This window comes from Heterodontus francisci, chromosome 33, assembly GCF_036365525.1.
Source record: "Heterodontus francisci isolate sHetFra1 chromosome 33, sHetFra1.hap1, whole genome shotgun sequence".
NCBI classification, from domain to species: Eukaryota; Metazoa; Chordata; class Chondrichthyes; order Heterodontiformes; family Heterodontidae; genus Heterodontus; species Heterodontus francisci.
The window spans coordinates 42,461,968-42,475,205 of record NC_090403.1 but is presented as its reverse complement, the minus strand read 5'-3'; the positions used below and the strand labels follow the sequence as shown (position 1 = coordinate 42,475,205).

At 41.8% G+C, this 13,238-nt stretch overlaps 1 protein-coding gene across 1 annotated transcript in view; it reads left to right on the top strand.

Annotated features, from left to right (window-relative positions):
* Positions 1-6,592, top strand: part of rnd2 (Rho family GTPase 2) — a 62,696-nt gene extending 56,104 nt beyond the window's left edge. The window contains exons 4-5 of the mRNA XM_068013373.1: positions 968-1,102; positions 3,380-6,592. Of these exons, the coding sequence (XP_067869474.1) occupies positions 968-1,102; positions 3,380-3,628 (384 nt within the window). The 3' untranslated portion in view covers positions 3,629-6,592. The remainder of the gene's footprint in view (positions 1-967; positions 1,103-3,379) is intronic.
* Positions 6,593-13,238: the final 6,646 nt, after the last annotated feature.

Sequence of the window (13,238 nt, the reverse complement as noted above, 5' to 3'; positions counted from 1 at the left end):
TTCGACGGATCTCCGGGGAGGAGGGGTAGGGGGCATGAGCGGACAGGTAAAATAGCTGGTGTGATTTTGTTTTTTCCCGCACCGGTCCCACTGCCTTCCTGGGGGTTCCAATACTTTAAATGTTTTATAAGTTCGAGATTTAATGGGTTAATTAACCTGGTGTCTTTCGTGCAGGAAGGTCTGACCAGCAGTAATGAATACAAGTCCACTTTAAGAATGTAGAAAGGCAACAGATCTTAATTGGACCCGACAGTGTAATTCCTTCAGATGAATTCACTCTCATCTAGTCTTGAGACTCCAATCAGCAATCAAAGTTGCTGATTAAACTGCAAAATCTATACCTCCAATTAGCATCATCTATGCTAGTGTTTATGCTCCACATGAACCTCCTCCCTCTCCCCTTCATCTCACCCTATCAACATATCCTTCTGTTCTTTTCTCCCTCATGAGCTTATTCACCTTTCCCCTTAAATGCATCTCTACTATTCACCTCAACTACTCCTTGTGGTTGTGGGTTCCACAATCTCACTGCTTGTTGTTCTCTCCAGAGAGATGTTTCCTTGTCAGATGTGTTGATCCAACACCATTTGCAGGCTGATTATTTTAACAAACTGACAGTTTTTCCTAGCTCACATGATGACATTGACCTGTGCTTTCCGGTATGCTGGGGAGGACTTGGATGTGTTGGGACTGACCTTTAGGATCTCACCATAAACATGTGGCTGCCACTCGAATGTTTTTAAAACTTGCAGGAGTATTCTGGAATGCATCTTTCAACAGAGTAAACTGCAATCTATCTTGTATGTGCAGCAGATGACCCTCTTTGCCTTTCTAAAGATCAGTTATTTTCAAAAATATTTGGGGCATTGTAACATTTTTGGTGTTTTGTGAATGATTTTAAAATTAGCTTATTTCATCTCAGTATCAAAAGGTGTGATGTAACCTTTTCGTGGCTTCTTTTTTCTAGTGGCAAAGTGAGACGCAAGAGTTCTGTCCCAACGCTAAAGTGCTGGTGGTTGGGTGTAAGATTGACATGAGGACTGATCTGAATGTGCTGAGGGAACTTTCGAAACAGAGGCTTATTCCAGTTACACATGAACAGGTACTACAGCAGCTATTTCTTTCCCTCTTCCTGTACTTGAAGTGGCTGAACTTTGAGGGGAATGGCAACATTTGTCTCCCTGAAGTTAAATGAGATTCATTCAGGAAAAACCGTGCATTATATAAGGCGACTGGAGAGAAAGCAGAAAACGGCATATGAAGGATGCGCAAGGGTAATTTGTTAGAAATATAGGGACCCGTTTTAGTAAGATGTATCACTGAGTAATCGGTGATTGTACATGTGGATGGGAATGCTGACTGCTTGAGCCCAGTGAAGCCCTTGTTGCTTCTGTACACTTCACCACTATTTGAAATGCATTATAAATCCCCCTTTGCAGCTGCCGGATGACAGAAAATGCGTGTGTCTTTTGAAAGCTGTGAAGGACCTTGAGTACAGAGGGCTAATCCATAATGTGGTGACATTTCACAGTTGGTGCTTGTAAAAGAAAAAAAGAATTTTTTTTTTTTTACAATGTACTTGTAGTTCTCTGGTCCTGGAAGTCACTTTTCTGTTGGAACGGTGTATGCATTTCTGGAGATGAAATGCTGTTGGATGATTGAACTGCTACATTTATTCTGGCTATGGCCCTGCATTCAATGATCCAAAAAGCCACAATGCCATGACTGTCTGTCTTCACAATCCCTGCAGACCCAGCCCCATACAGATAAAACTGCAGGCTAGAAATCAAAAGCCCTCAACCACGCCCACCCCACCTCTCGCAAGCAGATTTGTAGAATGAACTACTTGCTGCCAAGAGGTACATTCTCTGTCTTTAGCTAAATTCAGTCCTTTACCTCCTTTCAACCTCCTTCACGTCAAACTTTTTTGTTTTAAATGTCTATGGGACTTATCATCTGAACCAGTAATCACTTTTGCCAGTTTTATAAAAATCATTGGCCTCCTTCTATGCAGTTAGATCCTTTCAGCCCATCATGCTTGTTCCAGCTTTTTGAAAAACGTCTCCAATTAGTCCCACTCCCCTGTATCATACAGGTCTTGGAATTAGACATATTTAGTATATTTGTTGTGTCTCAGTGGATGGTGTTATTTTGGACAACCGCACTGCCAAGAAAAGATTAACAATTCTGATTTGATGACTGCTGATTTACTGAGTGTTAATCAGCAGTTGGTACCTGGAAAGTAACACGTTACTTACATACTCCATATCATTAACTGTTATTTTTAAAGTCCTGAACACTGCAATGACATTTCTAGTCACAATTCATTTGGTAAGTTTTTATTTCACTACTTTGCATCTCATTCATTCTTTGTAAAGCTTCAAAATAAAAACACAACATAAAAGCATTGTGACCGAAGAACTAGTTCTATCACATCATGCAATTAACAAAGCATGTGGCTAGTTTGCATTCCAGCTACTTAACTCCAACAGCTGCAACAGTACATGATAGTCCGCAGGTGGCTGTTTGCCACTAATTATCCTAATATTGTTACACTCTACACAAATCTCTTTGCACAAAAGCTTGGCCTTATTTATAAACCAGTCCGCCTTTCTCAAACCCATTGCTTAGACTAAAGTACGTTCTGTCTTTTCATGTTAGTATGAAATGGAATAGCTGTTCCCATAACAGCCATGAACTTCCTTCAAAGGATTCAAGCAATAATTTGAATTTATGTAAGATTTGTGAAATAGATAAAACTTCCATGTAATCCATTGACTAACTAAGTAATTCTCATGTATAAATGTTCATTCTTTTCATTTGTTCTGAGGATCCTGTTGAAATGCGGTCATTAAGAAGTTTACTCAATCATGTGGAAAAAGCAATGATTCTGTTTAGAGCCTTTAATTAGGTGTTCACCCACACAAAGGCCTTTTTCCCCCACCCAAGAGCATGGAATTACACTCGTGTATGAAAGTCAAATGGTTCCTCAATGCTGTTTGAGTTTGCTTCTTGGAGGGGAAGGAGAAGCAGGAGTGAGAGGACTCTGGGAGGCAAAGACTAAGCTTGGCTTAATCTGGATTTTCACTGGAATACATTTCTCACAAGTGAGCTTCTGTTCTCTTGAAGAAAAACGCAAAGGTCATCCAATTCCAAAAGCAGCATTTAAAACACAGCGAACCTAAGCTTTACTTCAGCTATTTTGACATGCTCTTGAATTAATGCTGCTTGGATGCCATTTCATGCTGTGCTCAAATTACTTGTATTGGACAACATAATGGATGAAGGTTAATTAAATGTGAAGCACACATTTCATGCTTTTCTTTACGCAGTGAAGGTTGACATTATGGCTTTTCTCCCCCTTCGTTTTTTTTTGTAGGGCAGTACAGTGGCTCGGCAGATTGGAGCAACAGCCTATGTAGAATGTTCATCTAAAGTTTCTGAGAACAGCGTCCGTGATGTATTTCACGTTACGACCCTGGCTTCTGTAAATAAGATGCAGAAGAATCTGAAACGCAGCAATTCCAAGCGAGGATTAAAGAGGGTGTCGCAAATGCCTGGAAGGACTGACTTAGTGGATGACTCTGAGATCAGAAAAGACCGTGCTAAAAGTTGCTCAGTAATGTGAAGAACAGACTTATAATTATTTGTATTTATTGTGCATTTTGTACAGTAACTGGCACAAGCAACAGGATTGTTGCTTAGTCCAAGGTCAGTATCCAAGGCTTTTCCTTCAGCCTAGGCCTCAAAACTGGCTATTTCTCAATGCAGAGAGCTGTTGCTTATTTGTGAGGCTTGCAGATTGACTGTTGCTGTGTTGGCTTCTTGTGGAAAGGAACTAATGAAGAGGAAGATTAACCAAGTGCTTGAATGTTTGTGAAACTGTGTTGCTAAGGGAGATGTGGACCGTTTGTTTATATTGAGAACTGGATTTCTACAGGGACTGTGGGAACGATTTGATGGCAGTGCTAGTTTTTTTTTGTGTTATGTAGTAAAAATCTGTTACAGTCACTTTGGGTATTGACTTTGAAAACAAACTTTCCAGGACTAACAAATACACACCAAATATAATATCCTCATTCACTCATTTTCTTCAGCATTTTAACATTATGCCAGTATTTCTAATGAGCATTCATAGACTCTAATACAGAATTTTGTGCATATTTACAATTTTAATCCATTAGAAGACTTCACATTCCTCAATGATAAAGAACTTACAAAAAGGACTAAAATTCCCTCTAGTAAAAACTGTGCCTTCATCACCCAGTATTGGAGGGTTTGCTGCTGATCCTGCTAACAGCCCAAACTGAGCGACAGAAAAATGATACTGTGTGGGAACCAGTTCCTAGTGATTCCTGAAGCAATGCTGAGAAGCACTCATTTGCAAAAGTAAAGTACTAAAGGTTTATTTAAAAAAAAAAAATTAGCTCTCCTTCCAAGCACCGAGCGATCAGGGTAGATTTTCTGTAGCTGTGTGTCCCACTAAAAAAATTGGTGATTTGAAATTTCTATTATAAAGGTGACATTAGCTGAACAGAGAATCCCTGGTGTGCACATTGTTCTTTCTCTATTTATAATATGCATATGCTCAGTACCTCAATTCAGACAGGTGAAGTACCTCAGAGTACATTGCATTACTAAATGAGTTGAGCGCTGTGGATTGATGCATTTGTCCCCTTGTACAGCACTTGGAGAGACTCTCAAAACTTCTGGGGCAAAAGGTTGGGTTTGTGTCTGCAACTAGCATTTATGAATGGCCCTTTTGATGGCAAACCTCTAAGTGGCCAATGCATTATTTGTCAGAGGTAGCCAATGGGCAATTCCTAGTTAAAATGGCTACATTTGTAAAATTTGCCCATGGGCACTTCTGTAGTACAACTGTAACTGAAGGAAAAATCAAAGGTGACCTTACATGTAACCTAAGCTTCCTGTGACAGTCGTCTCTGGGTTTGTTCCACTGGGATGAAGTTGTGTGATTATTGCATGATGTACTTGAGTTGAGTGTTGAACCACCTTGTCATTCTCCTCCTCAAGGGCATGTGGTGAGACAGAGTTGACTGCAACCTCCACTGCTGAATGTGGTCTGGTATTAGAATGAAACAGCCAGCATGATGTCAGTCCATCTTGATCTGCCTCAGTGTTTTCCATTTTACGATAGATAATTCATAACCCAGATCATGTGATTCATAGAATAAATTTGAGAATCATTGACTGAAGAATACTTATAATGCCATAATAGGGCTGGTCATATCCTAAGGCCAGAAATACACATTCCGTCTCATAACTGTTGATCTACTATGGTTACTGCGATCCTGCAGTAAAATGATTTAATTTTTAAAAAACCTTCAATAAAATAACAGTTTAGTATTTCCAGCATTTTCTCTTTATAACAAATAACTAGAAGTGAATTATAGCCTTTTTTTTCTTATTAGATTTGGTAATTTCTCCCCTTGTTGTTGATGGTGCTGACTTAGGCTGGGACAGGGTTCCACATGCACCACCATCCTTCGAGTACTTTATCCAAAATCGCTATTCTTAATGTCTGAGCCTAAACATTGAATTTTTGACAGGCTAGCTGGACATGAGGGGCATCACAATTAGGCCTGTTTCCTGTTTTCATCCAATATCAACAGAGTTGAACATTTCCAACAGGAGCCACTGACCAAGAAACACCACTCCCCTCTGAACCCCTAGCTCACACAAATCTAGCTTTGATTTGTATGACATCCTAAAGCCACTCCCAAGTATTTATTTATTTATCTCCATGCTTGACTATCCCATTTAGCACAATGCTGATTTATCTATGGTGCATGACAGCTCATCTACATGTACATTCCATTGCAATCGCTCATTGAGTTTATGAAACAGTCACCTGTTGGCACTTGCATTGCGAAAACAGAGCATGTCTACTTGGACAAAGACACCCCTGTTAAATTGGGGTACATTGTGAATGAAGATAAACGAACAAGACTGCAAGCCCTTTAAGCATAACACCTACCTCGGCAACTTGTGCCAAATAATGACCATTTCAAACTGGAGCGGATGGCTTTCCCAGGTAGCCAATAGAGTGGAGTTTTGCCACAGTGCGTAAAGACCCTGTCCCGTGCGATAACTGAAGTAAAATTCATAAACTTGTTCTTTTATGTTTCTACTGCATGTTGCAGACAGTGAAAATCAACCCTCAAGTGTGTTACAGGAGCTAAACCCTCATGAACAATACCCTGTCATTATGACAAAATGGCAGGGATTTTCCCTTTGGTAGACGGGAGCTGTCCACCGACTGAAAAGTCGGTGGCAAACCCGCTTCTGCCTGGCCTGGCGATCCGACCCGCATTTTGCGGTTCCCCAGCCTTTAAATGTTCTGAGGTAGGGCTTCCACCTGTTTGAGGCAGGAAGTCCTGCCTAATGGAGCTGCCGGCCAATCAGCGGGCCGGCACTCTTAGTCCCAGCAATGCCACCGGGAGCGGTGGCCACAGCTGGGACTGCAGCCCAGCTTCAAGAAGATGATGTCAGGGAGCCCCAGAACCAAGGTAAGTTTTTGTTGCCTCGTTGGGGGTGATCTGTCAGGCCCCGCCAAGGCAAGGGTGGTCATTTGGGGGAATGGTGGGGGGGGGGGGGGTGTTGGGTTTTGAGGGTGGTTGGGGCAACGGGGGCGCCCCCCCAGGCCGTCAGAGAGCTGTCTGCTTTTTGTCAGGTGGCTTTTCTCTGGCCTGGGTCACCTGACTAGCCACGGGTAAAATCCCTGTGGAGGTGGGCAGAGGCCCTCAAGTGGCCATTCAGTGGCCACTTAAGGGCCTTGATTGGCCTGGGGTGGTTGGGCTGTTTTTCGCCGCCGCCGCCCTGCGTAATTTGGTGACGGAGGCGGGAGCGGGTCGGGAAGGGCCCTCCCGCTCCATTTTACACAGCCCCCCTCCTCCACTACCTTCCCGTTCTTTAGGGTGGCATAAAATACCTTTATTAAATTTGAGGATTTTTAAAATTGTTACCATCAGGTGAGAAAGGTCTCTAGGGTTCCCTTTCAGCCTTTATCTGGTCTTACTGTAACAGAGTTTAATTTTAAACACACCGTGTTTTTTGCTCCCCTTTGGTGAATCCTTGTTCACTGCTTTCCCATTATAAGGCAAAGAAACCAGCACAAACAGGTTTTCCTAGGTTTAAAGAAGAAAAGTTGAATTTATTAAACTTGAATTTAAACTCTAATTCGGTTGACGCCTACGGATACACGACGCGCCCACGCTAGCGTGCATACATGATGCACACATGCAAATGGAGACAGAAAAGAGCAGAAGAAAAATAAAGTGGAAAAGTTTGAGGCTATATCTGAAGAGTCTTTGTTACGGTTCTTCGAGCTCACTGTAGAATCCTTGATTGTAGGTAGATTTTGCTTTCCGTTGGGGCCCAGTATTCTTCTTAAACCTTGTTCACTGTAGGAGACTTTTCTCTCTTGGGGTTCATGTGTCTTCAGTGGATTCAGAGGCTTGCGAGAAAGAGATGGGAGCAGACAGGAGAGATCTTCTTAGTCCAGGAGCAAACAGACACACCCAGTTCAAACTGTTCGTACAATTCAGAAATGTTTGTGATTCCTGATAATGCAGCAGCCAGCTGATGTCATCAGAGTGTGGAAGGATGTGCACATGCGTGAGATGACATCATTGCGCAGCGCCAACGTCATCACGTATCAGTGCCTGGTCCATCTTTGCGCATGCGCGCTAAGCCATCATCAGGTATCCATTCCACACCCCCCCCCCCCCCCACCTCACTCGGCTGGAGGAAGTCGCTGAATGGGAGATTTTGAGGCTGGACCTGGATCCCCATCACTCGCTCCCGCCTCGCCAGCCGCTCTCACACCTGGAATATTAAATGGATCTGAGGATTACAGTTAGTATCCTATAACTACATAGTAGAATATTACTGGGCTTCCATCCAACTTAATGTGAAGGTTAGTTTGCTCGAATGATCTAGTCATAAGCATTTCCTGTGATAAATTGAGCAGCGCCATCCTTAATCCCGGCAGCTGCCTGAACATCACAGACACTGACATTCCAGTTGAAGAGCCTGCATTTGCGCATGTGCAAGTACTGTGCCACCTAGTGGTTGCATTGTCAGCAAACAGTCTTCAGGAAACCCCAGGTTGCCAAGCAGGTTAGTCATGTGACTAACTGGTCTGATCACGTCTTGGATTGTATCACCTTAGCAATCTCTGGAATGCTCCTCTTACACACAATACCTGGTGATCAAGGTCCATTGTGGGTTAAATGTGTCAGGGAGTGGTCCATTGTCCTTCCAACCACTGTCTGTTAATATGCAAATGTCTTTTCCAGCCATGGCTGATCTGTTTACCAAGTCCTTCATGGCAGTAACAGCTTAAAATCAATGTTCGTGACAAAGTTAATGTGCCTCATTCTTGGCAGGTGGAGGCCTAGCATGACAAAATAAATTTCATGAAATCACAGTGATTTCTCAAAAGTCACATCTTCTTGCGCCTTTGTGATGTGGGTTACCTTGACCTTGTGCTGTACATGAGTCAGACCATACTAGTCTCTTGATCACAAGGTGCTTTTCAAAACTCCAGTATTTTTCATCCATTATTGTTTAAATTTTGCAGAACTACACAGTGCCTGAATTTCTGTCATGATAAAAGGTTTTATCCACATTGAAAGCTTTCCCTTTAACTTAGTCTGGAGGCACTGCCAATCCAAATCAGTTCAAATGGGAATGAAAGAGTCTCAAATGGGAGGGATTCAATTTGTGGTGTCCTTTCTGTTGGTGTGCTCAGGCTTGATTTAATAATGGGTCAGTCAAAGGCGAAATTCCATTTCATTGCTCCTCGCTTACAGTAGCCAATCGATCTTGGCATTAATCTTTCAACAAAGTCTGAACTATTAGGAAGGTTAAATTCCTCTTGTTCATATTTGTATAGTCTATTCCTTTTTAATTCAAAGTCATTTATTACAAATGATCTGACAATTTGATTTTTATTTTCGTTCTATGTTGTCACTTTTGCTGTGTTATTTACATTACTTAATTCAAATTGACACATATTCCAATTTGTTTCAGTGCCAAGATGACTAAGTTAGCAGGAATATGTACACATTCCACAGGTTTAGCCTTAGTTTGAAGCCGAAACCACTTTGCACTGCTGTTGAACTTGAAGGGTAACTCAGGTTTGAAGCAAGGCCTGAACTGACTCTGAGTAAAGCGGTGAGATTCATTTCTGAGGTAGTTTTGCAGTATATCAATCAGGCCCTCACTCTGGATTCTGGCTGCGTTTACACTATAACTGCAGCATCATTGCAAAGTGTTCTTTTTTGTGCAAATGTACTGTTAGTGTAAAGGTCATACATACAAGATGGGATTCTCATTTTGTATCTTCTGATTTTCCACCATGAGGTATTGCTTTAATGTCAGGTGTGTAATTACACTTTTCTAACTAGGATATTAACGCATTTAAAATAAACAGGTTAAAATATCAGACAAAGCAATTTCATACAAATGTGTGCACACATTTTTTTATTGATGTCAGTGCAAATTCAAGGCAGATATTGAGGGTCTTATGTCAGCTAGCTTCTCACTAGTCACAAATCCAATTTCCAACTTGTGCTTATTTGCCCTTCAGTGCCCATCCATTTCTAAAACCTGCCAAAAATGTTGTCTTCAATTAAAACAAGACACATACTTGTATATGATCTTGCACAAAGGTTTGAACATTTTATTAATTGATTAGAAATCCTTTCCAATATTCATTCATTATTTTTTCTAACTTAAAATTCTGGTGATGAAAGGAAACAAATTTTAAGGGTGGAAAATCTACGGTAATCTAAAAGGCTCCCTAACTGGAGCACAAACTATGCATGCTGGAGGGCTTGGTATGGTTGTTGTAGACAAGTATGTCTTTGAGACAACAAATACCCACCTAGCACCTACAGGCTAAAATCATGCTGTACTGGTTCCAGTTTCCACTCTAAAACATTACTGTTGCAGTAAATAGATTTTGATCTCTGTGTGATAAAATGGTAACTGAACTATATTATTTGTAATCACATCGGTGACTTTCATGTAGCTGGAAGAAAAAGATTGAATTGTCTGACTTAAATGACTTGAGTGAAGCTGGAATGTTTTGGGTGGTTACCAAGCTTAATTAAGTGGGCTGCCTAGCAACTGGTGGGGAAAAAATAATTATCGACCTTCATGTTTTAAAGTCTCTAGTATCACATATGACCTGTTATAGAGGACAGCACAAATGCATGATACAAAGCATGCAGGTTGAAAGTAATTCCAGTGTGGCTGGGTTGGGTTTGTGAGGAAGACCCAAGTATACTAGGTTTCTAACTTCTTAAGATGGTTCTGGGGGAACGGATGCTGCTTCTGTCCATCGCTCATATCCTGGCATGTCCTGAGGGTATTCTCTAGAAGTGCCCCACATAATGCTGAAAGCAGACATAGGTTCCATTGTGGCTGTTCAGTGTGGACTGCATGTTGAAAAGTTGAACAGCACTCAATCCTAGAAGGATCAATTGCTATTTCTACAGGGGCAACAGATTGCTGGAAGATAAATATTATCAGAGTGTTACTCCAACCCTCACTGCACTCCTGTGGGAGGGATACCCTCGTGCTGCTACAGACACCGGTGACCTTTCCCATTATTAAATGATCCGTCTCCATAATTTGGGACATGGGTAGATTGAGGGGAAGCCTCTGGGTGGGAATTCAGCCCTGCAGTGGTGCTGCTGAAACTTCTATCCCACAAACTTACAGGGAAAGTAACGCACATGGAATATTGAGATTAAGTGATTTCCAAATTCCAGTCTGTCTAATATGGATTGTTTTAGACAGCATGCACCAGCTGTTTATGTTTCAGCTTCAGGTTTTGAACACAGGTGAAGACACAAGCTAATCCCTGCAGCTGTACTTGGGAAAAAAATCATAAGATGGCGGAAAACTGACCATCTGAAGTTTATTGTTTTAAGATTTATTCAAGCCCTACTTATCTTGAGGACAGAAATTACCATGTGTGTTACCAATCACAACAAAAGAAAATGGATACACACACACTCATTGCTTCCTTGAGGGCATACAAGTGATTGTCAACTATAGTAAATGTAGGTTTTCAATGTGCAGCGTTGGCTTATAACTAGCACTCTTGCCTGAATTAAAAGTTTGTGGATTCCAGCCCTACTCCATGCCTTGGAAGCATATTCTAGTGTGGCACTTCACTGTAGGACAGGGGAGGGGGGAATGTTGATGCACTGGCTCTTGAATGAGATGTTAAAACAAGACCTTCTCAGATATACTTAAAAATTGTGGGGCACATTTGCGAAAGAATAAGGAATCTCCCGACATTCTGGCCAACTTTGATTTCTCAACCAGCACCTTCAAAACATTATCTGCTCATTTATCCCATTGCCGTGCACAAATTGCCAATAGTGTAAGTGATCATACCTCAAAAGTAATTAATTAGCTGTAAAGTACTTTGGGACATCTGGAGGACATGAAAAGTGCTTTATAAATGCAATGTCTTTCTTTATGTAGCCCAAGGCCCTTATTGACTAGGGGTTTCAACTAAGAAATCATGTCCCTAAGTGACACTATATTCTCACATGTGGTAATATACTCATATGGCAGCCGAGATCTTTGACTTTAAAAAAAATCTAATGTCCATTTGTGACATTTTGGATAATATGGATTTACATAAATGTTCACATTGATGTTTCCAGGCTCTATTTACCTAATTTTAGATATATGTAAGGTTATTATGATTGAGGTCTCTGGTTTAATGATTATGCCTAGTAGAAATGTAATGCTGTTGCACAACATGTGATGCAGTGAGTGAGGTGCAATAGCTATTACCATCTTACTTATGGTGGCAGGATTATACGTGTCTAATGATAATTCCCTTTAGAAGTTAGATTGCCAATGGCACTCCAAATATTGCATATTATGATGTCATCACATACATGAGTCTGGATATGTGGTGGTGCTCTCAGTTTCAACAGAAGCTAGAAAATTATGTGCTCAGCCTCAGTTACACACATTTATATCTACTGATTGGCATGAATCTAACAGCCTGAGGTGATGGAGGAGAGGAGTTTGTACTCTCCACTGGCAGGAGTCATATCTAACATAAAGGAAGGGTGTTGGCTTTCAGCAATCACATTCATCTCAGCCCTATCACATTGTTGCAGCAATTCCTCAGTGTAGTGTCCTAGACCCAACCATCTTCAGCTGTTTCATCAATGACCTTCTCTCCAATGTAAGATCAAAAGTGGGGATGTTCACTGATGTTGCAGTGTTCAGTACCATTCGCAATTCCTCAGATACTGAAGCAGTCTGTGCCTGCATGCAGCAAAAAACCTGGACAACATTCAGGCTTGGGCTGATGTGTGACATGCATGTTACTTGCCACTTAAGTGCCAGGCAATGACCATCTCCAACAAGAATCTAACCATCTCCCTTTGATATTGAATGGCTTTGCCATCACTGAATTCCCCCATCATCAACATCCTGGGGGTTACCATTAACCAGACACTTAACTGGACCAGCCATATAAATACTGTGGTTACAAGAGCATGTCAGGGGCTGGGAATTCTGCGACAAGTAACTCACCTCCTGACTCCCCAAAGCCTGTCCACCATCTACAAGGCACAAGTCAGGAGTGTGATGGAATACTCTCCACTTGCCTGGATGGGTGCAGCTCCAACAACACTCAAGAAGCTCGACATCATCCAGGACAAGGCAGCCCGCTTGATTGGCAACTCCATCCACCACCTTCAACATTTACTCCTTCCATCAGTGGTACACAGTAGCAGCAGTGTGTATAATCTACAAGATGCACTGCAGCAATTAGCCAAGACTCCTTCGACAGCACCTTCCAAACCTGCGACGTCTACTGCTTCGATAACAAGGGCAGCAGATGCATGGGAACACCACCATCTGCAAGTTAGCCTCCAAGTCACACACTATCCTGACTTGGAACTATATCACCCTTCCTTCTCTAACACTGGGTTAAAATCCTGGAACTCGCTCCCTGGCAGCACAGTGCGTGTACCTACACCACAGTGACTGCAGCAGCTCAAGGCGGCCGCTCACCACCTTCTGAATGGCAATTAAGGATGAGCAATAAATGCTGGCCTTGCCAGTGATGCTCACATCCCAAGAACGAATCAAAACAAATACATTGGCCAACTCTTACTGATATACTGCAGAGCTAGATCAGCCATTTAGATCGATCTCACCAAGTG